Genomic DNA, 26,425 nt, shown 5'->3' on the forward strand with positions numbered 1-26,425 from the left:
AGGTCATGTCTTGACACTCACAACAGCTAGGTCATGAGGTGAGCCACTGAATAAACTCCATTTCAGATGGCACTTTATAATTTTTCAAACAGCAAGTGCCCTGAAGGAACCTGTGACGGATGCACTTTCCATTTCCTGTGGGAGACCGTTGAAGCCTGCCCCCTCTGTTCTGCAGATGACTACCATGCTATCATCAGCGCCTGTGTTGGAGGGATTCAGGTAGGGACTCAGAATGGCTTCTTTTGAGTTCTTATCTTCAGGGCCTGAGAGCTGCCCATTTTTGTGACTATTATATGAACATTAAAACAAGTCATCGACAGCTACGGCAGCCCAATGACCATTTAGTGAACATGCCCGTTAGGACAGGCAGAGACACCAAATTGAAATACACTATTTCCCCCCCTGGAGTTGTCACAAAACCATACTTGTCTGATCTTAAACATGCTTACCTGAAGTCAGTTCCACTGATTTCACAACAATAAACCGCTTCAGCAGCAGGTTAAGCAATGATGTAGCGATTTATTTTTGTTAAGAGGATTATGTCCCTTCAAGATCCCTCTAGAGTGGTGGTGATACAACTATTATTGTTGCTTTGAATCTGTAAGGTGGCATCAACGCTACATTTCTATATTGGTTTCAGTTTATTTCCTTGAAAACCATTTCTAAATAGCTTAGCGTAAAATCTCTCCTAAGTGCTACAGGGTAAAACAGAAATGTATTATAAGACCATCAGCATCAAAAAGAGTACAGAAATGCAACATGAGCTGTGACTGCATGTGATTAAAAGAAGGCCATGCCTGCTTTTCCTTCCACAGAGAACCACGTATGTATGGAGGGAGCCCAAGCTGTGTTCGGGAGGCATTTCGCTCCCAGATCAAAAAGTCAGCATTTGTAAAGCCATGGACTTCTGGCTCAAAGTGGGCATCTCGGCGGGGACTTGTGCTGCTATCCTGCTGACTGCAATGACTTGCTACTTCTGGAAGAAAAACCAGAAGTGAGTAGCTGCTTCTGTTGGTGCTCATTATGCATGCATGCATGCTTGCTTGCTTGCTTCATAGCTGCCCAAGACCTTTTTCAAGGTTACCCTTTAAATCAGATGGCAACCTTGAACAGCACAGCAGAAGCAAATAGGTGTGAGTCTGTGTTCAAAGATAGCAAGCTCTTCAATAATATGTATATCTTTTATACATTGTTACATGTCAGTGATGGCATTCTCGCCTTCCCCAGTTTGCCTTCTTATCATCCTATTCTCAACCCTGCCTATCCTTCCATGCCTAAAAAGCAAGAAAGACCCACCAAAAACAAACCAGTTTTTATTTTCCAGAAGCATTAAGTGCATGCAACTTTAACACACAAACAGTGCATGCATAGCCCTGTTCAATAGCACCTTGTGAAAGGGGTGCAGCTTGTGAAATGAGACATCTTCATACGGGCAGTGATATATAGGGGAAGAACCCCCCCAAAAAAAACCCCCTCTTTACTGGTGGGCAATATGAGACATAGGGCATCAGGTTAGCATTGTGTAGTTACAGGGTTGCTGACTGGCTAGGAGTGCCTATGACTTTTCACAAGCCACAGCCCTTTATGAGTCACCCCTTGACCATATTGCTACAAAACTTTCTGATGGATCCTGTGAATTAGTTTCCCAGCATATGCACTAGAAAAAGCTGGTGGCATTACCAGCAAATATTGAGTGGAGTATGCTGAGCAGTGATCCAGTTCCAACTGTAGTTGTGATGAAACCTCTTCAACGAAGAGTGTTTCTTACCCATCAGTTTCTCAACAACTGCAGGGGATCAGGTCTACTGTGGCTTGAATGTACCTGCTGCCAGTGGATTTATGCTATGATAAGTGTCTCCTTTGGATGCTTACATATGAAAGTATCTGCTGGCAGAGAGGATACCAGTCCCACCACCACTTGAATTAGAAGCCTTCGCAGCTAGCTTATCTGCACCCAGGAAAGAGGTCTCCACTTTCAAGCAGCAGATGGGGCTCTGAAATGCTCGCTGGCAAAGATCAGCAGCTGAATATTTCCTCTTTGGAGAAACTGAAATTCAAGCTCCTTTTGAATTTTCTCCAGGAGGGAAAATATCCTACCTTTGCAGTGCATGCATAGGATTAAGCTAATAAATACACATTGTGAATGTGTATGACTGTGTGTGCTTGTTTGGATGTACAAAACAATTCTTTTTCTACCTGTAACAGTCACCTTTCACGTGGCCTGAGGCAGGGCTTATCATCTCCAGATTTTAAAGTGATCCCCACCCCCCGCAAGTGTCCCATTTTGGGGACCCAAACTATATTCATCCATCATCCATCTGGCTTTCTCTATGTCTGTCTTATATCTTCGTAGGTTGGAGTATAAATATTCCAAGCTGGTGATGAATTCCAGTGCCAAGGACAGTGAGCTGCCAGCTGCAGACAGTTGTGCCATTATGGAGGGGGAAGATGCAGAGGATGACCTGATATTCACAAGCAAGAATTCTCTCTTTGGCAAAATAAGGGCTTTCACCACAAAGGTAAGGTGCTTTGTGAGGCCCAGCCTGCACATGTAATGCGCCAGCATGAAGCAACAGAGGCCTTGGGCTTGGCTCCAGTGTTTATCTAACCTGACAGATGTCTAACATGTCATGTTGAACTTGTGGGGCATATCTGAATAGACAGCTTCCCAATTCACTTAATATGTACAGTATCCCTGAGGTGTGTGTGTGCCTTTCTATAGTAGTCGCTATCCTTTTATTTTTGAAGTAATGATTTCTAGCATGGGCTGCCGACTGTGCAAGACCCAGGCTGTAGTAGGGGTTTGGGGGGAGGGGAGGGAGAAGAGTGATTAAAGCTTCATTCTCCTCCTCTGTCCTGTTAAAAATCTTGACAGAGTAGCAAAAGGAAAAGGACATTTTCTCTCCAAACAAATACATCAAACACAGCTAACCTTCCAGGATGCTACAGGCTAGGGACCAATCAAAAGTCATGATTACAGTAACGTCCTCATCCTAGATCTGTGAGCTTTCTCCAGCCTCAGAGTCTATATTCACGTGCTGCTGTGTTTCCTATTCTACTGACTGATGTTCTGGTTAATGGTGCGCTGCTTTTATTTTTCATTTTATCCCTCCCCCCCTAATGCGGCTATTTGTTTTCCTGTAGGCTTCTCTTAGGTACAGTCAGGCATGGCAGGAGTCTGTGTGTAGGGCTGTTCTCAATAAGCTAAGAGGAGGAGTCTTCCAGGTAGATAGAGACCAAATGTAGATGGTATTGTCTTGTGTCCCCTATGTCTAAAAACAAGCCAGCTGACTGAGGGCGTATAGTAACCAAATGGCATTGGATGGGATGACAATATGGCCTTGTGACATCTGACTGGGACCCAGCATGGTATGGTATTCTTGGGAAATCCAAGCCACGCTGCCAGCTTTCTACAGCTGCAGCCTCTCCTTTCCCAAAGGGGGATGGTGCCACAACCTTTATTTTGGAGGAGGAAGGCAAGGAAGCCCAATGTGTGCTGGAGACACACCAATGGGTGTTAATTCAGGCTGCAAGTATAGGATGCTAAACTTACCCAGAAAGGTCCTTGAGCCCTGGCTTGTCTCTGGAACAAGTAGCTGCTGCTCGTTGTGCTGTCCAGAATCATATATGACTGGCTCTGTGTCACATATCTGCCTGCCTTTTGCTCAGTTTCGTCTTCTGAGAGCCAGAGCCAGGGCTGCTCTGACTTGATGGAGCTGGGGAGAACCAAGGCAGAGCTATGGAAATCTGGGCCTGTGGGGTTCAAATGCCATGTCTGGAATAAATTATGGGAACTGAACACTGTACACGGAATGTGGGTGGGTTTTCTCCACTCCCCTGCAAATTACAAGCAAAGTGGGCCTTTCTGCTTGTGACCCAAAAGTTATTCCCACCCCCACCACAGTAAATACATTCTGTTCAAATGTTGGCGAACTCTCATGTGTACGGGCTTGCCTTGCTTGAATTAGGGTCTTTAATCAAGAGGTTATGAATATTCAGCTGTTAGCATATATTTCTATTTGCAACATAATAGTTCCTTATCCTCACAACAAGCCTGATGCAACTGCTGCGATCACCCCATTTTGCAGATGGAGGCCAAAATAATTATTTTGCACAAAGCTGCTGGTGAGGTTATTGCAGAAATGGAGTTTGAACCATGTCCAGCACCCTATCCACAGGGTGGAAACTTCTGAATTCAGTCCTCTCTGGGTGCTGGTTGCTGAGTGGCTCCCACAAGGCTCAGTGACAACCCTCACCTCCCCACCAACTGTCTCTTCTGAATGCACTGCTATCCAGCACAGGTTGCTTCCATGCTAAGGTCCTTAAGTACTCCAGAGATGTAGCTTTTTGCAGCCAGCTGGAAGTAGAACTAAACCGTGGTTCCATATAGCACTTAGGTAGCACTGTGTTTCCCGTAACACTCCTACAATAGCCATTCTGACAGTGTCAGAAGACCATGCATGGAGGCAGCTGGTTATCGTAAGAGTTTTGTGGGAGCTGCCCTTGCATCCTACTGCCCTTTCATGAGCATAGGGTGCAGGATTGCACTCTGTGCTCTTTCCGTGTTACTGGGATATGACATAATCTGGTTTACTTCAAACAAAAGGTGGGGGCTCTGAGAGTTGCAAATGACATTTTATATAGTCCCACTCACACTTCGTTTTATGTTGTCTTTAGAGAACTTCTGACGGCTTTGACTCGGTCCCACTGAAGACCTCCTCTGGCACCACTGACATGGATCTTTAGGAATGGATTGCCCACCTCCCATGCCTTTCCTGCAGGATGCTTTGGGAGTTCTCCTTGGTTAATCCCTGCACTTTGATGAACTTGCCATGTGGCCTTATTGGATACACTTTTAACTTCAGCTTCTTACTGTACTTTTTTAAAACCGAAAATTTTAACATTCCCTCCCGAAACAAAACCATGCCAAATACAACTGTGCTTTTAAAATTATATGTAGATATATATTTGTATGTTTTCCTGCGCTCCCTACCCACTCTTCTGTAATGCTTTTGGGTTTTACCTTTCAACAAAAGTTGTTCTATGCTGGTGACAATAGCTGCATTTCCTCTCTCCCCTGACACCAGAAATGTGTAAAACAGCTCAAGATATCATTGCCATTAATTAAGTCAGCCCATTGAGACAGGCTCTTAAGGCTGCAATCCTTACCTGGGGGAAGTTTATATGCACACAGCTGCTCTGTAAATGTTCGTTTCATTTTAACACCAATACACTTTCAAAATACTTTCTCTGTGTACTAAAGCAGCAACAGTATTTTGTCAAAGAGTGGTGAGGCTTGCCTGCCTCATTAAGAACCCTTCAGAAGAGATACAATTTGGGCTCAGATTGCAAAGTTCTGCACTTCGCCAACCAGCCTCACTTTTATAGGATGACTGTTTCTTATGCCAGAGCAGTCTGCAATGACTTTGCAAGTGAGAATTCTATTAAAGGCTCCCTAAATTCCGTCATAGTAGAATCTGCATGTGGTCCAGGCTGGAAGGAGTATACTTCAATCATTTAGAAAGGGTATGATTTAAACATTGAAAAGATTATGGCCCAGAGTAGCTGGATTTTCCTCGTCTGTTTTTATAGCAATGACTTATGGAGAAATGCTGTGCAGTCTTGCATCTTGTTTGTAGACCTTTAGTTTTAAAACAATAAGGGAATCATTTATCCCTGTGCTGACTTTCTCCAATACTTGAAAACCCTTATCCTAGGATATTGAGGCAGGAGGTGTTATTTTTTATGTGACTTCAGAATTACCATCCAGGAAAATGTGTGCCTATTGTCCATGCCCCATTGGAACACTTTCCTTTGGAGGAACAAAAGTATAATACTTTACACAGTATCAAGAATCGGGCGGAACATCCAGCAGAATTATCCTGTATGAACACCAGAAGAATTAATACTTACTTCTTTTCAAGTTATGTGAATTACAGGTGCTAGATCTGTGGCTGTGATTATCAAGTATGCCATGGCAAATAGAGGCCGGAGAATTACAGTCAATCATTTCCCTGTCAGGCCCAAGGATGAGTGGAAAAGCTTTTAGAAAAAAAGCTCTCGACCATGAATTACAGAATTCAGCTTAAAGCAAATCCAGCTCCTCAACTTTCACTGGGGAAATAGGTAACATGTTTATCATTTTATGCAATTTCCTTGCCTGATCTTTATCCAGAAATATCCCTTCCTACCCCTGGACAGCCCTCTGTTGCTGTTTTTTTTACAATTCTTCCTCATGTAATTTTGTGCAGACCTAGGCATGCAGATTTTTTATTTGGCAAATAGTGAAGAAATAATTAGGTTTTGGTTTTAATAGCCAGTGTTATATCCAAACACAGCCACTGAATACATTACAAATGGCTGCTCCTGAATTCAGTCAACATTACTGACAACTGCCAAGCCAATGTTGACTGATTTCATCTCTGTTTGTTTTGGCAGGTTAAAATAGCCTTTAGTATAAAGCACTTCAATGAAGAAAAATACAGAAACCCAGCTCCTCCTTTCAGTCATTCAGTTTTAATTCCAATGACATTACTCTTGGGTCTGCTTTCAGTAACTTTCTCAATTTCCACACACTCTACTTTTCTATCTATATTGTACAAGTGTTAAACAACAACAACAACTTACCTTTAGAGCAGCTGGGAGGAATTTATACAACTGCAGGTAAGGAGGGCTAACCTTGGCTTAGGTTGACTTTAGTTTATTGGGATTTGTAATTCTGTTGCTTTTCCTTCAAGAGAAGAAATTAAAGATGGCGATGGGCAGTGTTATAGGTTATGGGAAATGGAGTAATTGAGGAGCTGTCATATATGGTGGATGGGCTGCATTTTACTTGGTGAGTTACCCTGCGGAGGCTTGTGGATGTTTTTCCCCTTAGCATAATGCTGCTTACATCAACAGTGAAATGTCACCGTACCATAAACTTTGATATATGTCCATGTAGCTTTTTTACGGTCAGATTTCAGGCTATTCCTTGGAAGAGGAGTAGATTTATTTCTTCACCAGTGAATCCTGTGACTATGAAACCAATCCAGCAGCTAGCTTTCCCTAGTGCTAAATGCCACTGCTACCTGTTTTCAATCAGAAGGAAAATGGATTTATTTTACTTGGAAAGTACTCCAAAGCTATGGCCTAAGGAAGCCTGAGATGCTCATCAGAGGATGAGAAAACTGACCTCAAGAGACACGAAAGAGAAACTGGCCCTTTTTAATATATTGACACATCTGAAAATCTCTGGGCTCTGGTTCCATCGTTTTACACAAGAAAGATATATTCAGGGACAGCCAGGAATAGTTAAACTACTACTTTGGCAAGTGGCACCCTGTTGTCAAGACCCAGGATAGGGGAGAGGAGCTAGGATAATAAGCTGTTCATAAATTGCCAGTGGTGAAGAAGGTGTTGATGGATAGCTTCCCCATTGCTTATGACAATTAGGAAGAAAGGTTAAGAGAAACTCAGGGCTGTTTCCAAAACAAGTTCTTATGCAAACAGAACCAGAAGCACAGAGCTAGCACTAGGCAGAAAGAATACCATAAAGAGATGTGTAAGTCCAGAGTCTATTGCAGAGGTCAGCTTACCTAAGCATCTCACATCAAACTGAAAAAGCTTATTTTCACCCTCTGCTGTTTATGCTAAAGAGAAGAAACAAAAGCAGCAACAAATCCTTTGGGATGATTCTGTGGCTTTGTTAACACATAGACTTAATGTTTGTATGTCTGTCATCTGTTCAATAGTGTAAGGGGGTGGAGAGAGAGAGACAAGGGGGAGGGGCACTTGCACCAGCCACAATCTAGATAGGGTGCAAAGTAGACCTTAAAGATCAGGAAACATTTTATTAAGAATGTAAGTGGTGCAAAAAAAACCCCACAAAATCTTTGGTTTGGAAAATTAGATGTTTTGTCGGAGTGGTAAAGGCAACAATTCACTTGGTTGGGCATGCAAACATAAGAGCAGTCCTGCTGGGTCAAGCCAAAGGCCCATCTCCTCCAGCTTCATGTTCTCATCATGGCCAAACCATAGGCTTCCAGGAAGCCTGCAAGCAGCGCCTAAGCACAGCAACAACAGTTGTTTCCCAGCAACATGCAGCATCTGACAGTGGAGGTGGGACATGGAGAGCAGCTGGACATCCAGAATAACACATTTGCAACTTTTCCTTGGTTCTGTCCTGCAACATCAGCTAGTCAAACACATTCAACCACTTCATACCACTGGGGCTGATGAAACGGGGAGTGGAGAAGATAATCTTATGGTCAGGCAGTGGGTATTTTGTAGCCCAACTTTTGAATAAATTCATGGTTGAGCAGTAAGCAGGAGGTGCAGCGATGTGGAGTTTTAGCAGCAACACCTTTAAAAGATTCAGTGCCATTCTCACCCCAGATTGTATTACTTGCTCCCCAAAGGGGGCTAATCCAAGAGTAATGCTTGTTTTTATTTGTTTAACTCCTATACTTATTATTGAGGGTAGGAAGTATCCAGACTTTCTGACTTGTGCCATTTATATGAGTTTACAGCGGTGGCCCTTCTCTAATTCTCTGGACTTGCTCTTAAATTTAATTCAGAGCATCAAGTGAAATCAGAAGGGTACTTTTGACGATTTCATAGAATCACTGCTTCTGTTTTTGTACGAAGTTGTGATTTATTATTCTGGCTTTTTGTCTTTGCTATATTTTGTATATGCTTGAAACTATTTATGGATTAAACCAATATCTGTAAGATTTGATTGACATACCAGATATGTTGTTGTCCTAGCAGCAATCTTCAAGGACTTTCATTGTTTGTGTGGACTCGGTTATAAGTGCTATTCAGGGACTACAATATGATACCTTTCTTACATGGATGACAATGATTTTTTGCAACTCTGTATGTTACAGAATTGATTGGATTATATTTATATAACTGTGTTTTTTCAGCTTTGTGACGATAAACTGCAGGTTAACTTGCTCTGTATGCAAAATGGGCTGGGTTCCTTTTATATATGATTTTAATAGAATTTAATAGTTTCTAGAGGCAAGAATTGCATGTACATTTTTGGGGTTAAAAACAATAACACTTCTGAACTCGTCTGATTGGAGTGAACTCTTGCTTGGAGTGATATAATGGAGATGAAGTAAAGGTGCAGAACTCTCACTATTGCATCATTTATAACAATTAAACAGCATAAAAATTAAATAGGATCTGCTTTACATCAAGATGAATTAACCATCTAGCTCAATTTTAATGGGTCTGCTATTGATTTAAATGGGTCTACTATTGAGTATCTTTGGCTGTGCTAACTGGCAGCATGTTGTGGAATCTTAATTTTTTTCTGGCCCATCTATGTGAGATTGTGTTTAATGGAAAATACTGTACTGTGGTTTGAAGCTGGGACACTATTCTTATAAACCACATGCTCTGCCGCTGTGTTATGGTCCCACCACAACACCCAAAGCATCTATACTGCCAGTCCTTAAATGCCTTCTTTCTCTGTATTGTTAGTTCTGTTGGTCTCACAGAATAAGAAACATTTAAGTGAAACAAACACAAAAAAGCATGGGGCATGAATTTGCTTACCCATTGCTTTTACGAGTGTGCTGTGTATTAGTATGCACCTTAAAGCTGAAGGGTCTTGAAATATTCTCCTTTTATGCTATTATGAATTTGGTCATGGTAATGGGCACTCTGGCAGAACACACAAAAGCGGCCAACAGGTCTCTTCTCATTGGAAACCCACTCTGAACGTGCAACTTGGTTTTATTAGAAACATGAGAAGCTGTATTGTACCCAGTCAGGCCAGTGTTCAACTGAGTTCAGTACTGTCTACATGGATTGACAGTGGGCTCAAGCACTGCCCAAAGAAAGTCTTCTGCAGCCCTACTGAAGATACCAGGGATTGAGATCTCTCCCCGTTTACATGCCAAGCATATGTTCCACCAGTGAGCTACATCCCTTCTGCTAGTGGTGTATAAATATGGCAACTAACATTTAACCCACTGGTTTATTATATATGCTATAATCAACATCATTCTTGGAAATAGCTTTAAAGGTAGGTCTTCTATTTATACAAGTGGAAACAAGACCTTGTAACAGCTAATGGTTTGAGATATGGAAAAGAATTGTTTTATTGTGCACATCCAATAAAATAGTCAGGTCCTCTAGATAAAAAAAGGGTCAAGAGCAATTAGCTTAAATGCTAGAACTATTCTTTTTTATTAATGTTTGCCTGAACCATTAGGCTTCATAAAAGGCTGCTTTTTCAATGCTGTTGTGATTGTGGATGTTGTGCATGCTACCATTTTACCTTTAAAAAAAATTAAACACATGTAGCACTTCTTGCTTTAGCAACAACCAAAGCTGCAAGTTGTACAAATTCAAAACAGTTGCAAAGCATTTGTAGCATCTTGTGACATGTCCTAAATGGGGAGGTGACAACCTGATGACTTTGGGCCCTTTTGGAAGGAAGGGCGGGATCACTGAGCTCCATGAGATTGCAGTAAACCTAGTAATGCTCTCCCTGAAACAGGGAGTGCAAGTATTATTAAACAGCTATGTGTTGCAAAGCATAGGAACAGATTATTGTTATTTATTTCATAGAATTGCAGGATTCAAAGGGATCCTAAGGGTTATCTAGTTGAATCCCCTCCAATGCAGAATCATACCTGAGAAATGGCCACTCAACATCTGCTTAAAAACCTCGAAGGAAGGAGAGTTTTCCCTTGAGTACCAGAGACTAAGAGTGTCTTTGTAACAGCTGTATTTACCAATAGGGACTGGGCCATTGTGGTGCTGTGATCTAAACCAGTGGTTCTGAATTAGCTAATTACTGATGACCCCTTATTTTTCAAAAGCCAAATTATGGCCCCCCTACTTTTGAAGAATTTGATAACTATGGTAGTTACCCAGGGGCGCCGACTTATAAAAAATATTGGGGGGGCCCATACCGGGGTCCTGCCCCGGGAAGTTTTCTAAATTTTAGATGAAAATTAGTGAGTTTTAAAGTTTTTAAAAAGTATTTTAGAGTCATATGATCAACATTAGAACCCCGAAAACTCGACTCTCTATAACTCCACACTCCGGGAAACTCGACAAGCCTGAAACACTTTTTGGCATCGAAAAAAGAAACAAAACATAAACACGCACGGTATTTTCGTAAAAAGCTAATTTAATTTACAGTAACAATTATGCGTATAGACTATTACAGAGCAGTGAATTTATAGCTCTGAAAAGACTGAAATGATATTTAAATAAATCCTAAACTATCATTAAAAGAATAAAACATAAAATATTGCTGTCGCACAGTAATAGCGCTTTGATTAATAAGTGAAATAGCTAATTTAAGCTTACTTTGAATAAGGCTGAGGGTTCATTAAATAAAAATAATATCTCAAAGTTAATGCTTTAATACAGTTAATAAAGTTAATACAGTATGCCTAATACTGTATGTAAATACTGTAATACTGTATGTAAATAACGGGCTCTAATTGGGTCTTGCACCCTAAAAATATTTAAGTATTTGAAAATAACTAATACAGTACTATAGTAATATAGAAATACAGTACTAAACTAGTACTAATATTTTGAAACTGAAAATTTAACATTCTGTATGTATTTAATTCTCTATTTTATAAAGATTTTTAATATCTGACAGTGAGTTTGGAGTAGCCCAATGCAAAAATCCTGAGGATCCATTTGGATCCATGCTTTGTAACCACGTTTTTGCACCACTGTGACCCTAGGCAACAGTGGGTGCGTGATTTTTTTGGTGCAAGATGTAGCCATGGACATGCTATGTGATCTGATGGTGAATTTGGGGTGACCCAATGCAAAAATCCTGAGGATCCATGTGGATCCGTGCTTTGTAACCACGTTTTTGCACCACTGTGACCCTAGGCAACAGTGGGTGCGTGATTTTTTTGGTGCAAGATGTAGCCATGGACATGCTATGTGATCTGATGGTGAATTTGGGGTGACCCAATGCAAAAATCCTGAGGATCCATGTGGATCCGTGCTTTGTCACCACGTTTTAAATGGGGAGGGAAGGAAAAACACAGAAGGGACAAGAAGCACAAGAGGGGTGTGCGGAGAAGCAGCTGGCTAAGAATGCAGGGGAGGAGTTTAACGGGGTGGGGGGGAGGAAAGGAAGGCAAAAGTCCCCCCCCCCCAGCCAGCCCTCTCTCTCTCTCTCCCACCTGCATGTTTGAGGTGGTGGTGGGCTGGAGCCTGCACGCAGTGTGACTAGGAAAGAATTAGGAGTCGATCCTTTCCTTAACCCTCTGCTTGCCAGGAGGGCAGGGGATTCCCTGCTCTTTGTTGAGTTTGAGCAAATGCAGCAAGAGAAGCGGGTGGGCAGTAAGACCCTGAGGCAGAATGTTTCTGCCTTCCCTCGCCCGACCGACCAACCGCCCGATCTTATTTTTCCCTGATTTTTGCCGCTGCGCTCCGGCTCCAGGGACCACACATTCGCTCAATAATTTTCTTAAATTATTGGGGGGCGGAGCCCCCCCAAACGAATTTTTGAGGGGGCTCGGGCCCCCTCAGGCCCCATGGAGTCGGCGCCTATGTAGTTACCTGTGCAAAGCAATTTTTTGAAGAAAATGTGGGGCAGCCCCTATTAAGCAAATAATTTTAGGTATACTAAAAAACAACACAAGACCATAAAATTTGTGATCTTACTACAATTTGCCTATCCCCAGACAGTGGGTAAAACTTGTCTTTATTGCTCCACTACAACTGAATAATGGAATTGTGTCCCTAACTTGCTCGTTGACTCACAGTGCTCAAATCAGCCAGCTGGGGGTTCCCAAGTCCTCACTGGGCTCTTACCTTCACATAGCTGTCAACGTTCCCCTTTTTCAAAGGGAAATTCCCTTATTCCGAATAGGATTCCTCGCAAGAAAAGGGGAAAGTTGACAGCTATGTATCTTCAGCCTTAGCAATTGCTGCTACAGTACAATGTTACCCAGCCCGCCCTCGAGCTCTCCTTTACTCTCTTTCTCTTCCGCGCTGTATGCTAGTCTTGCTTTGTAACCCTGACGAGCCCGCCCTCGGCACGGAAGCCTGAAAGGCTGCTCCTGCCCGGACCATCCCAGCTCCACTTTGCAGAGAACCCGCAGCCCGCCTGAGCAAGCGCCACGCTTAGCGCGTGCCCTCCGGGTGGCGCTCTAAACGCCCAACGCCCGCCCTGCGCGAGGCTCCTCCTCCTTTACGTCGGAATCTTCTGCGCACGCGCAGCGCCTTTCCCACGCCCCTCCGCGCTCGCAGTGCGCACGCGTGGCCTCGCCGGGCTCTCCTACTGTCGTTTTGCGCCGGGCGGGCTGTCGAGCGTCTTCCTCTGTCCTGAGCCGGCGCCGCTCCCTCGCCCCTCGGCTTCCAGTCGCTGCCCTCCGGCGCCATGGTGCTCGACCTGGACCTCTTCCGCGCCGACAAAGGCGGAGACCCTGAGCTTGTGCGGGAGACGCAGCGGAAGCGCTTCAAGGACTCGGCGCTGGTGGACGCGCTGGTGGCCGCCGACGGGGCCTGGCGGAGATGTACGTGGGGCGAAGGGTGTGTAGGGGGGTGAGGTGTCGGATAAGGCTGTAGGGGTGTCGTTAGGAAAGGGGCAGAAGAGAAAGAGCGACGCCCCAGCAGGCAGCCTAAGGGGGCCTTTGCGACCCCGACACGTGTCTCCCCATCCTCACGTTCCTTCCTTGAACCTCTTTCACGCTGCCTCTGTGAGGAGCCGCGTTTGAACCCCTCGCCTCGGTGGCGTCCGGCGTGGGATGAGGGGTGAGGCCCGTGAGAAGAAAGGGGCTCCTCACGGCCGTCTCTTCCCTCCACGCCGTCGTGTGAATGGGCGCAGAGACCTCTCTTTCTCTCTCACTCCCCGCCCCAAGCCATGAGTTCCAACAGGGAAAGATGACCCTGCGGCCAACTGGGGTGGGGGGGCGGCTTTGCTGCTGCTGCTGCTGCTTTATTTCTAGGCCCCGGTCGAAGGGCAGGTTTGGAGTGGCTCTTTTGAGCCATCGGGGGAAGTCATCCCTTCAGAGGGCTTCAGGGCGCTCCCATCTGTCTTCTGGACAACCCCCCCCCCCAAAAAAAGTGTAGGGTGTTGTTGTTTTAATTGTATTTCCCAATTAGGGTTTTCCTCTTCTCTTCGCCGTCCTCTCTGGTGTTTCACAGCTGCATTGCCCTTTAAATGGACGGGCTTGCGATTTGGCAGGATGCTGTTCAGGCATTGGTGCTGCCTAGTCTGATGCAATCCTGCTGTAACCAGCATCATAGAAAGTGACTCTGGCACGCTAGAGCTCATATCAGCCGCAGCACTGCTTCATTTTCTGTGTGCATGTTTCCTTGCCAACGATTTTGATAACTTGTGTTAAATGCTTTTTACATTGTGCTTTACATTGTGACAAAGCATTGGTAATATTGCCTGCGGTGAAAGATGTGTTTTATTACCTCTAACCAGAAAATGAGGGGGGAAATGGAATGGGCCTGTCACGTCAGGTGCCTGAGACCACTGCTACTCATTTAGAGTCAGATGGAGGTTCACTATATGATCCTATGCCCCAAATCATCTCTCCTAGACTTCATTTTCAATATCTCCAGTATGCGGGTGGTGACGAGTCTATGAAATGATATAGAATTCAAATTGTAGTACAATAAAGTACAAGATATAATAAATTAAAGAAGCCAACATTATAGAATTAAAAGTTGTACAGCATCTATCAGAGTGTGTTTAAGTTGCTGTAATGAGCAGAAAAATCATTAAGTGATTTGCCAAGACCTTTAACAGTTTTCAAGTAAAGCATTGCCATCAAGTACAGCATTGCCTGCTGTCTGTATATGGAAATTCTGGAAGTAGGATGAGCAATACTTTGAAATATATATATCCAGCAACAATAACAACTAAAATAAATATGAGATATTCAATTTACTCTAAACTTCATTTTACTGTACCATGCAAAAATCATAATGAGTGTTCAGAATCGGAAGCTGCTTCCTTTGGTAGTGGGAGTGTTCTGTATTTGCAGGCCTCTGAATTGCATCTTCTTGCTGACATTAAATGAGTAAAAGTACCCTATATGCCATCACTTCCCATAATACTTTACAAACTACTATCCTTTCTTAGAGGTCATCTGGGTATTGTAACTTTTGCGCAGTATCCTGCATAATATAAGATAAAATCTTCAGTTTAACAGAATGAATGTATTTTAATCTGTGCTACACCCATAGTAGCAGCCGCCGCCGCCAGATAGTTCAATAGACTTATGATTTTGTGTAGAAACTTATCCTTTATCCTTGTGTAGAAACTTATCCTTAACTTATCCTTAGCATTTTTTCAAATGTTTTCCTTCCAGGCAGATTCCGTGCAGACAATCTGAACAAACTGAAGAACCTTTGCAGCAAAACTATAGGCGAGAAAATGAAGGTGCGATTTATTGGAATCACAGCTTCTGATTGGTTATCAAAGCCACTATGATGTATGCCATTATGTTTTGTGATTAACTGTGCTAGAAAAGATTTAGAGTTCAATCAGTGGCATGAAAAATGTCATTAGGGAAATGGATGACTTGACAGATTGGGAGCTGTCCAGAAGAAAAGTGGTATGTCTGAGAAGATGATGATGAGGCAGCATGCTCAACTATACTATTAATTTTAATATTACAGAACACTAAAACACAAAGAAGCTGTCAAGCTGAATTGAGCCCACTATCATCTTAGGATCACAGTCTGATTCCTTCCCACCAAGGAATGAGATAGAATCGCTTAGAACTGGGTGAGGGGAAAGCAAGTTTTATTTATTGACTGGACTTTCAAACTGCCTTTCATACACAGAATCTGAGGGGAGAGTACAACACATATATAAATACAATAAAATAACAAACCTCTGGGCCCTCAGTAGCAGCTGTAAAATACAGATACTAAGACTTTAATCCTTGCAGCTAAATCCCTCAGAAAAGAATTGCATTTTTAGTAAAGAGTGGGATAACATTGCCTCTAATGAGAGGAAGTTCCACAAATGGGCATGTAATGATAGTGAGGGCCCACATGTGTTGGCAGGATCAGGAGACAGGCCTTCTCTTTTACTTATGAAGTGGATTTAGTATCTCCAAATTATTAATTTAACACTTCTGAAAGAGTACTTTCTCAGTTTTATTTCCAATTGATACTGTGCTGAAAAAATAAAGGGTGATACCAGATTTATTTGTTTACTGCAGGGGTGGCTACCCTCTTCTGCCCAAAGGCTGCATTACCTTTTGACCATGCCTGCAAGGTCAGCATGGCCAAAGTAAAAGTGGGTGTGGCTAAAATGGACATGTACACCATCATCCCTGCACAGGCATGCAGGACATGCATACGCCACACACAGAGACCAATAAAATCCATTGGAACTCTTTATTTCCTCCCCCACCCCCATCCTCTCCAGTTTTACTCCTCAAGCTTGCAGGGCTTTAAAATGGAAATGATGGCATCAGAGGCTGCCTCTGCGCAAAGTCCTTTGCACTGCCATGAAGAGCAGATTGTAATATTCCACCTGTTTCAGAGCACTCTGATGGTGGCAAAAATGGAATTGTGTATATGAAGGGGGGCTTCCTTGCACAGAGCCCTTAGTTTAGTCATGACCAAGTGGAAATTTGAAGGGGTCATTCTCTTCTCACCCACATTAGAGCACTCCAGGAATTGCTGAGAGAGAACATGGCAATGATATGTATGATGGATATTTTATAATCTTTACGAGGAAATGGAAACCAGTGATCTAGGCAGGTTGTCCTTCAAGCTGCATTTGTAGAATATTTTTGTTCTATTGCTTTTTTATTTGCCGATTGATTCCTTTTTTTTTTTTTTTTTGGTATTTTTACATATGTAGAAAAAAGAGCCAGTAGGAAATGATGATCACATACCAGAAAATGCACAAAATCTCGATGAACTTACAGCAGACATCTTAGCAGTAAGTTATTTTCAACTAGTTTCTTACTTGACCATTCAAGTATTGTATTTGTGTATTGTATTGTATTTGTGAAATATACTCTGATGTTTGCTTTCCCCCTCACACATTTCACTTGTGCAGCTTCAGATTGGGTGAGGAGCGTGTGTGAACAAGAAAACATGTTAATTGCATTGTGATTCTTTTGTTCCGTTGCGCTATATTAATTGTTCAGTTACTCACTAAACTCTAATGTTGGAGCTGTGGTAATTCTCTCCCTATGCAGATTAGCTAGTGGTTTTTAAAGTGTGTTTTTTCACCTCTCTTATACCCTGAGCTGAAATACAATTTTGTGAGGAGGGGTGGATCTATTTGCCCCTCACTCCGCTAGTTCATCCTTTTCTCATGGGCAAGAGAACTGTGAGGCTTGCCTGTTGTCCACTGCTCAGTCAAGCGGTTATGGATGCTGTGGTTTAGGAAGCTCCTCATCTCCCCTTCCTGCTGTAGAACAGAGGGGAGTGGCATGGCCGGTTCAGCTCTATGTGGACCATTTGGCTTGGCAGCATTGGAGCCAAACTATTCCCAGTGTTCCTCCAAGTCTTGGAGCTAAGGAAGGAGTGGATTTGCTACATAACTGCTGGGATGACCCCCACATGTCAACGTGGGAATAAAACTCGGGTCACTATACTTGCCAACAGTGACGGCTTATTTACCCTAGCATAGTGAGTGAAAATGTTGGAGCCTATGTTAGAGTAAGGACCAAACTAGATAAGATGTCAGGAGATCTGCAGTCAGGTCTCCTGATGCATTTTTTGATCAAAGGAGTCTGTGGAAGGAATTTGATTGTGGAAACAATGCTAAAGGAAATTATTTAACCATTTCCCTCTGCACCCTTTCCTAACTAAATTCCCGCTCTCCTCCCCAAAGCTCCTATTTGCCCCAGGATGGAAAGTATATAGGTTCCCTGTATGAGTGTATGCACATACACCAGTAGCTTTGAATTTGTAGGGAAAAAGATAAAGAATTTTGTTTTATTATTTGACCTAGAAAAGTTTGTATTAATAGCTATATTGATGAATAACAAATTGTTTATTCAGGACAGTTGTTTGCAATTGTAGTTTAAAGAGAAGTATTGTTGAACTGTTAACCTGTATTCAGTACAGTTGTTATGCTGGTGGTCCAGAGAAACCCAAAAAATGTTTTTTTGGGTGCCTCAAATTAACTCTAAAATTACATTGGGAAGATTTTGGATTATATTCGACTGTCATGTGAAAAGCACTTAAGGTGTGAGCACTGAGCTAAAAACAGTAAGTCCTCTTTTGCTGCTGAAACAATTCATAGTGGGTGACTTTGGGCCACCACTAACTCACAGTATAACCTACTTCATAGGGTTGTTTTGAATGTAAAATGGTGAAGGAGAAACATGTACACCACCTGGAGGTCCTTAGAGAAAAGCTGGATATAAGTGTAACATTTTTTTTTAAGGGGGTGTGTTTACTATCAAGCAATAGATCATCACAAAGATTTCATACTTGCTATTGTCCCAGCAGCAGCTGCTTCTCTGGGTGTAGAATAAGCCAATGCAGAGATTCAATAGGAAGCACAGCTTGTACTGTCTGTGCAGCTGTAGTTAAAAAAGAATAAGAAGCTAAGCCTCCTGCCTTGCACAATCGTTTTCCAGGCACCAGCTGCTGGGCATACATCTTCTGCCATTTTGATAACTCCACAAGTCACAGAATTTCTCCCTCACACTGCAGCCTTTCAGCTGCTGCTACTACAATACTATAAAAGCTGTATATCTGAGCAGTTAATTTACCATCTATTGTATGTTCAGCTCTACTATACTGTGATAGCGGACCTCTGCCCTAGAACTTGCTTCCTCATTTTATTCCTTTCAGCGACAAGCCAAAGTGTTTTATACCTCTGGTTTTTTTATAGGGTCGTTGTTTTGGATTGTTGTTTTTCTGCTGATATTTGTTGGTTACGTTACTTTAATTATTGCTTTATTTTGCGTTTCACTAGTAAGCCACCCTGACAATAGGAATAAAATGTGTTGGTAGAGGATTTTAATAAGTAAACTATTTGCCATGCTTCTTGTTGCATTACTCATTTTGCCATAAAAGCAGAAAAATGGTGAAGAAGATAGGTAGAGGGCTTCGTATGCCAATTGACACCTTCGTATGCCAATTGTTAGCAAGCACACTCTGAAGTTAGAAAGATGCTATATATACTAATAGCAAACATGCTTTCTGAGTGTAGGTACTTATACAACCAAAACAGCATTGTCCATGCACAAGAGAGAAGCATCAGCAGGCTTTGGAAAACACCAAGGTTTCCAGATGTCTCAAAAAGTGAGGGCAGGGCAGGATGGGATGTATGGGAAGGAACCCCAGAGCATCCCAGTGAGGACCAAGCTTGTTCAGTGGGCACAAAATGCTGACAGTTAGCAGGGTGATGGTGGAATGGAGTATCTTGGAAAAAGACATGGCTGGCTTGCTGTACTGAACAGAAGCCCTCCACCGTATGGTATTTTATTGCGGAGCCCAATCTTCTGTTATGATAATAAAATCTGAGCAGTAGCACAAAGCATTTTTGCACGGGATACTATGCTGACATGAGCTTTGGATCAGAAGCATCATCAACCAATCATTGTCTTGTCCTTTGGCCCCCAATTTGTGCCACTCTAAGACTTATATGTCTGTAATGCATAATGCAAAGCTAGTCCTTGATGAGGCTTTCCATGTGTGAGCCAAAGATCTTATCTGAGCTTCTGCTGGTAGTAAACCAGGTATTGTCTTTTACCCTGAGTCCCATAGAACCAACATTGGTTCTTGGTGATGCTAGACCACCGGCTGAAATGTGAAACTGAAGTTGATAGAATTATGGGTTCCAAAAAATGGATGTGTCTATTTTCACAAGATATTATTCATTTCTTATATTAGGCCCACTTTTATGTTTCAGGGTCTTCAAGTAAGCCAAATAAAGAAAGTTCGTCTTCTAATTGATGAAGCAATACTGAACTGTGATGAAGAGCGTTTGAAGCTGGAGGCAGAGCGGTTTGAAAACCTCAGAGAAATTGGAAATCTCCTTCATCCCTCTGTGCCAATCAGTAATGATGAGGTAGGAGCAAATTCCACACTTTTATATAAATGTGCATGAAAGACAGTGTGTTGTTTGGTGGTTACAGCCTTGTGCTTCACTATTAAACTGTCCTGCTGGTAGGGTGGGGAGATGGCAAGCTGAAGGTATAAAGTCCTGAGGGTGTGAGACAGTACATCCTAGGTGAGGAGGTTGAGAAGTTTATGCAATTTGTATTCTAAAACAGTGTTCCCCATAGAAAAGAAAGTCACAAATGGAAAAAAAAAATCCCAAATAAGCACAAAACCCTGATCTTGTTTAGTAAATGTATGGTAAACAGACTTAGGCTGGAATTCAACATCATGGTATTACAAATGTCACATCTGTGCAAGCATATCAACCTGCCAGGTGGAACAGTCTCCCCTCCCCCGTGTGCTATTCTGGCAATTCTCCTGACACCCATCCACCCCCTGAGACAATTTTGGGGGGGTGCAGGTCTCATGCAACAGGAAGGCCCGTTGTGCAAGTGAAAGTCCCTGCATTGGGCTTTCACTGACAGGGCCCCTTAGGTGAATTCTACCCATGATGTGTGGCTTGGAACCAACCATTTGTCCAACAAGAGAATTTTTGTTTAATAATACTATTAAGTGAGTCTGATACAATACTGGGCTGGTTGGATTTTGCATTGGAATAATTGCCTAAGAGTGTTGCTATGGAGACATCATACTCATTCCAGTTGTTGGCAAGTAGTAATTTTGAAAGCACTTAAGAGAGTTGCTGGGTGCTTCTGTGACAGCCCTGCAGGAGACTAAAAGACCATCAGATCTATTCCTTGCTTCCTCTGCATCTCAGCCCCTTCTCCAGGGCAGAGCAAACCCACACACCACCTTCTCTTCAATCAGCCTATAGGATGCAGATGGCAGCATGTCACAAGTAGAGAGCAAATGCAGTGCAGGAAGCTTCTGGCAATTGTAAGTGCTACTGTGCAAGCAAATACTAACCAGGATTGTGCATGTGAACACATACAATTAAATCATGGATGAGATAATTGGCTTGGATTGATATTGTTTCTATTGGGATGTTCAAAGGCCTAGAACAAAACTTTCTCCCTTTTTATCATATGGGTAGGATGCAGATAACAAAGTGGAGAGGCTATGGGGAGACTGCACAGTGAGGAAGAAGTATTCTCATGTGGACTTGGTTGTCATGGTGGATGGCTATGAGGGAGAAAAGGGAGCCATTGTTGCTGGAAGCAGAGGATACTTTCTAAAGGTGAGAACTCAACTTCTTAATCATTGCTATTTATAGGACTGGGAGAATTGGGATCCCAGAAGAAAACTTATTTATTTTGAAAATTGTACCTTGCTTTTCAAAGCCAAAACACCACCTTCACAAAGTGGTTTGTTTAATATCTAAGCTGTTGAAGACTGTCAGAATACAACGTTCCTGCCAGTGCCGTTTCAAAATGTGGGTTCTCGGGAGCAGAATATTCACTTACCTACTTTCTTCTTTCTTGTTCTATAGGGTGCCCTGGTTTTTCTAGAGCAAGCTCTCATCCAGTATGCCCTGCAGACACTGCTTAGCAAAGGTTACACCCCTGTTTATACCCCTTTCTTCATGAGAAAAGAGGTGATGCAGGAAGTGGCCCAGCTAAGCCAGTTTGATGAAGAGCTGTACAAGGTAAGGTGGGAAGGGTGAAATTACTGTTTTAGTAGCAAACTATATAAGCTTCTAGAAAAGTTTTGTGTTGCTTCCCTTCATGTGTAATCACATTGTCCCTGGAGCCATGTGGAATTTTTCAAATACTGCTGGTAAACTTTCAGTCAGATAATTGACTGTATTTCAATATTTGTCCTTCATTTCAAATTGCTGCACACTTCTTTAGGAAGCATTTCTACCATCAGCCACAGTCGGTGCTAATAATTTATGATAATGAAAAGGAATGTTGGGTTGATAGGTTAAAGGTTTTGTTAACATTGTTTCTAATCATCACAGGCATTGTGCCACGTTTTCCCCATTTTCTGATCCACAAGTACTTAACTGTTTGTCATTGGGGGTCAGAATGGTTAGTGATGTTTTCATATGAAAGGTAATTAATGTAGCTAAGTTGTAGCTAAGCAACAACTTAGAAAAGCAATCATAGAAGAAATTATATGATTCAGTGAACCAGTAATTTAGCTCACAAGGGCTTTCATTGGAATGGTCCACTGAAGCTTTGTCTATGTACATGACATCTTGCTGCACTGGTCTAATGGACGAACTTTTTCTACTTCTCAGGTACTTGGCAAAGGCAGTGAGAAGAGCGATGATAACACTATTGATGAGAAATACCTGATTGCTACATCTGAACAGCCAATTGCAGCATTGCACAGGGATGAATGGCTGAAGCCAGAGGACCTGCCCATCAAATACGCTGGGCTGTCTACCTGCTTCCGCCAGGAAGTTGGTTCACATGGCCGGGATACCAGAGGCATTTTCCGTGTGCACCAATTTGAAAAGGTATTGCAGTTGCAAAAGTTATTAATCCAGGGTTGTATTACTCATTTCACAAACGAGACAATTTCTGTTCACACAACAGAACTTCCCCTTCTTCTCTTCCTCCCCCAACCCCCGTTCCCCTCCAGATCAGATTTGAGGGTGGGGAAGGAGAAAGAGGGAAAGTTGAGTTGCCTGAACAGAAGTTGTTCCACTCACACAATGACTTTGCTTGAGTCAATCCCCAGATAGTGTGTGTTTTTCAGCGATGTGCCTTTGAAGAAGTTTGCATTGTTGAAATGTATTGGGCAATTGAAATGAAATTGGTGTTCCTCTGTAAAAGTTTATGGTAACTGAAAGTGTTGTTTATATTCAGTAGGAGGCCGATAGCTATTTTTCTCTGTCTCAGTAGTACTTAGAAGCTGGTCTATGTTTGGTAACTGAAAGTTGTGTTTTGGTTGCATTAGGCTGTTGAGTTACATTCACCTCCATTTTATGATTGTGTTCAGTTTTATTTCATTGTTTTTTTCTTGGTAAGGATATCTTTAATAAAATTTGCAGGGTTTCCCTCCCCCCCCCCCGACTTTTCACGTTGTCAAAAGCTTGGGAATCCAGCATTGTTCCCAAAGAAACTGATTTTAGGGGTTGATGTTAAGTTACAGAAGACACAGAACAGTATAATTATTATATTCTGGGATTCAAATTCCTCTTCGTGTTTATGAAGGATTGCTACTTTCTTTTGTTTTTTGTTTCCTGCTCTTGAAGTTTCTGCTTTTGACCCTTTCCAGATTGAGCAATTTGTCTACGCATCACCTCATGATAACAAGTCTTGGGAGATGTTTGATGAGATGATTGCAACTGCTGAAGAGTTCTATCAATCTCTGGGCATCCCTTACCATATTGTGAATATTGTCTCAGGTTTGTATATACCCCCCAAATAATTTGCAGCCTAATCTAGGTTTGGTTTCTCAAAGTTAAATTTTTCAGTGTGGCCTACACCCTAGAAAGTGTGCACACAATTGCACCTGACGGCCAGTAATCTCTGGTCGTTTGTATCAGGATTTATTTGCTCTAACTGTAAGACCTGTAGTATCTCAGCATGCAGCCATGTACTCATGTTTATTGTCCAGACTAACACACATTCTAATTGAGAAAAATGACCATAGATCTCCTTGTTACTCTTGGTTTCATTCTGTATCTCCAAAACTATGAGAGGGATGAGAAAGGCACATCTTTCTGTTCCCATTATTAGAACACTGAATCAGTACCTAAATGCCATCTCACGTTGTTACAGGTTCCTTGAATCATGCTGCCAGTAAGAAGTTGGACTTGGAAGCATGGTTCCCAGGTTCAGGAGCTTTCCGTGAACTTGTTTCTTGCTCGAACTGCACTGACTACCAGGCACGTCGCCTGCGGATCCGTTATGGACAAACCAAGAAGATGATGGACAAAGTAGGCTGCTTTCTATATTTTACATATACAATTCTCCCAGTACATCATTTACAATATACTGCTGTTCTAGTTAAATAATTATTTGGGTTATTAAGAAGGTGCTGCTATTTACCCACTGTAGCCTTCAGGAAAACATCTGCCTTTTTGCTTTAGTCTGATATGTTTTTTCTATTCGACATCTGAGTTGATTGTCCAATAGGCTGCAACTTTCAGTCCTTGCTAGGGAGACAAGTTGGCAGTGATGTTGATTCTGGAGATCTAACAAAAATTGGAAAGGCCCTGTTAATTTCCATAATTTCCCATAAAGATACAGATTTTCTGCCTGTCATTTTGTCTCACTGCTTCTTCTGTGATGCTGCCATGGAAGTGACCAGTTTGAGAATGATCCACTTGCCAGTTGAGAATTACTGACTGCTACCAAGGAGCCCTAGGATTGCTTTCTTGAAAAAAGTAAAAAATGTAATCCCTTATAATTATGAAAAGTGTAGAAATGGAAACCTGAAGAATGAATAATCACTGGGCTTTCCTTTTCTTTTTTCTTTTCTTTTTTTAATTTGAAAGACAGAGGTTGTATCCAGTAAAGTCAAACAACCCCTAATAGTTACTTGGTGTTCAGATATTGGACATTAGTAAACAAACCAACATTCGTACAAACACATTTAAAGGCAAAGCTCAGTTATTTTCATTCTGACAATTATCACAAAAAAGGAGGGTGTTATCTAGTTCAACTAACAGTGCAATCTACCTTGCTACTTCTAAAATGTTTAGAAAAGAAAGTCTGTTGGTTAAGCTGAAAATGTTAGTTGTAGTGTTCCTAAATTGGAACAACTCTTTATTAGACTGAAGGCTCTGCCTTTTCAGATGACTGAGTAACAGAATGACAGATTAGGTTTATTGGAATGGTTATTTTGGAGATAGTATTTATTCTCTTCAAAAATGTGTTTTCTTGCTGCTCCTTTTACTTGCTGGAGAATACTAAGAACATGAAATGTTCTGCCCTCAAAGGTGGAGTTTGTGCATATGCTCAATGCCACGATGTGTGCTACAACACGTGCTATATGTGCCATCCTTGAGAATTACCAGACAGAGGAAGGAATCATTGTACCAGAGAAATTAAGGGACTTCATGCCGCCAGGTAATAAAAGGAAAATGTTTGTTGCCCTCCCCCTCGCCATAGCCATCCATAATTATGCATTTTATACCGTCTAATCGTCCTTGTTGTCTGAGCCTAACAACTCTTCTCAACTCATAAAACAATTGTGACAATTTCCTCCTGTCTAGAGTAAAGGGTTATATCGCGTATGACTTGCATTGTTTCTTCTCTTGAGACTAAACAAAGAAAATTCATTACAGTTGCTATTTTTACTGACCCATAACACTTCAAAAGGAGCAATATGTAAGAGGATGCAGGTGGGTCTCTCTGGTCCTTGACTGGAAAAGGGTGGGTAAGCTCAGATGTGCTGTCCCTAGCACTGTCTACTTTACTTTGTTCAAGGACATGGAGTAAATTAATTAAAGTGACTTGGTGTGTAAGATTGGTGTGATGTGTGAGAACAGAAGGAGGATTCTTGTTGATACTTCCTTTGTAGAAGTTTGGCCCTGGTGTGTTCACTCTGTTATCTTGCTCTGCCTTCTTCCTCCTTTTAGGCCTGAAAGAAATGATAAAATTTGTAAAACCTGCTCCTATTGATCAGGAACTTTCCAAGAAGCAGAAGAAACAGCATGAGGGAAGCAAAAAGAAATCGGCTGGTGGGGACTGTGCACTGGAAGGAAAGATGCAGAACATGGATGTGAACAGTCCCTAAAAGGGATCTATGTGTTACTTTTTCTGAGATTGCACAGTTTAGTGCATAAAGCTGCAGGGGGTCCTGGATATGAATTCCTGCTTTGTCTTATCCCTCCTGTCACCATGGGCAAGTTACTTTTTTCCATCTCGGCTTCCACCCTCTGTAGCCTGGGAAGATGTTCCTTCCCATGCTGGCTCTGAGGATCCACTGGTGTTTGTTTTCACATTGAATGTGGAAAGCACTAGAGGTGCTGACCAGTTCCCCAGAAGTCTGTATGTCTTACATTATGTTAATTATCCATGGAAACAGTTTCTATTCAAACCCCTAGTTGCAAATCCAAGCAGAGGGAACAAACTGCTATATCATGTTTATTTGCTGAAAATCTCTGCTGAGCAGAAGCAACACTGGGATAAAGCAAAGATCAAAAGGGAAAATAAGTATAGGCATGTGGCGTTTTACTGTAAAGACAGTCTTTGCTTAGTCATAGGATTTTACCCGATATGGTGGCACTCGATGAATAAAGCAAGCATTGAAAAAATGATGCTTTTCTCATTTGTATTTTGTGACTTCTGTATTTCTTGGATTCCTTTAACAACATTGCTTGTGTCTGCTCACATATGAAGCGGACTGTTTTACACAGATGTGTAAGCGGCCATAGTTTGCAGATATGAAATGCAGGTTACTAGAACCCAACTTTTTGTTTTGTGTTAGTACTGGCTTATTAGCTGTATGCCTTCCAATACATTTGTGCAGT

General features: G+C 42.1%; 2 protein-coding genes across 4 annotated transcripts in view; both read left to right on the forward strand.

Moving 5' to 3' along the window:
• ELAPOR1 (endosome-lysosome associated apoptosis and autophagy regulator 1) overlaps positions 1-4,953 on the forward strand; it is a 54,665-nt gene extending 49,712 nt beyond the window's left edge. For 2 of the 3 annotated variants that reach the window (XM_081915380.1, XM_081915378.1), the window contains exons 19-23: positions 93-219; positions 816-994; positions 2,354-2,519; positions 3,145-3,225; positions 4,678-4,953. In XM_081915380.1, the coding sequence (XP_081771506.1) occupies positions 93-219; positions 816-994; positions 2,354-2,519; positions 3,145-3,225; positions 4,678-4,746 (622 nt within the window). In that variant the 3' untranslated portion in view covers positions 4,747-4,953. The remainder of the gene's footprint in view (positions 1-92; positions 220-815; positions 995-2,353; positions 2,520-3,144; positions 3,226-4,677) is intronic. The other variant, XM_081915379.1, reaches the window with a different exon arrangement.
• Positions 4,954-13,237: 8,284 nt separating this feature from the next.
• Positions 13,238-26,225, forward strand: SARS1 (seryl-tRNA synthetase 1). The gene is made up of 11 exons (XM_081916125.1): positions 13,238-13,502; positions 15,312-15,382; positions 16,823-16,903; positions 19,841-19,999; positions 21,086-21,229; positions 21,482-21,637; positions 22,235-22,456; positions 23,221-23,350; positions 23,727-23,884; positions 24,890-25,019; positions 25,532-26,225. Exons 1-11 carry the CDS (start codon positions 13,367-13,369, stop codon positions 25,687-25,689), a joined length of 1,545 nt encoding a protein of 514 aa, XP_081772251.1. The 5' UTR covers positions 13,238-13,366; the 3' UTR covers positions 25,690-26,225.
• The last annotated feature ends 200 nt before the right edge of the window (positions 26,226-26,425 follow it).

The sequence above is a fragment of the Podarcis melisellensis genome (genome assembly GCF_964234715.1).
Source record: "Podarcis melisellensis genome assembly, chromosome: 6".
NCBI lineage: Eukaryota > Metazoa > Chordata > Lepidosauria > Squamata > Lacertidae > Podarcis > Podarcis melisellensis.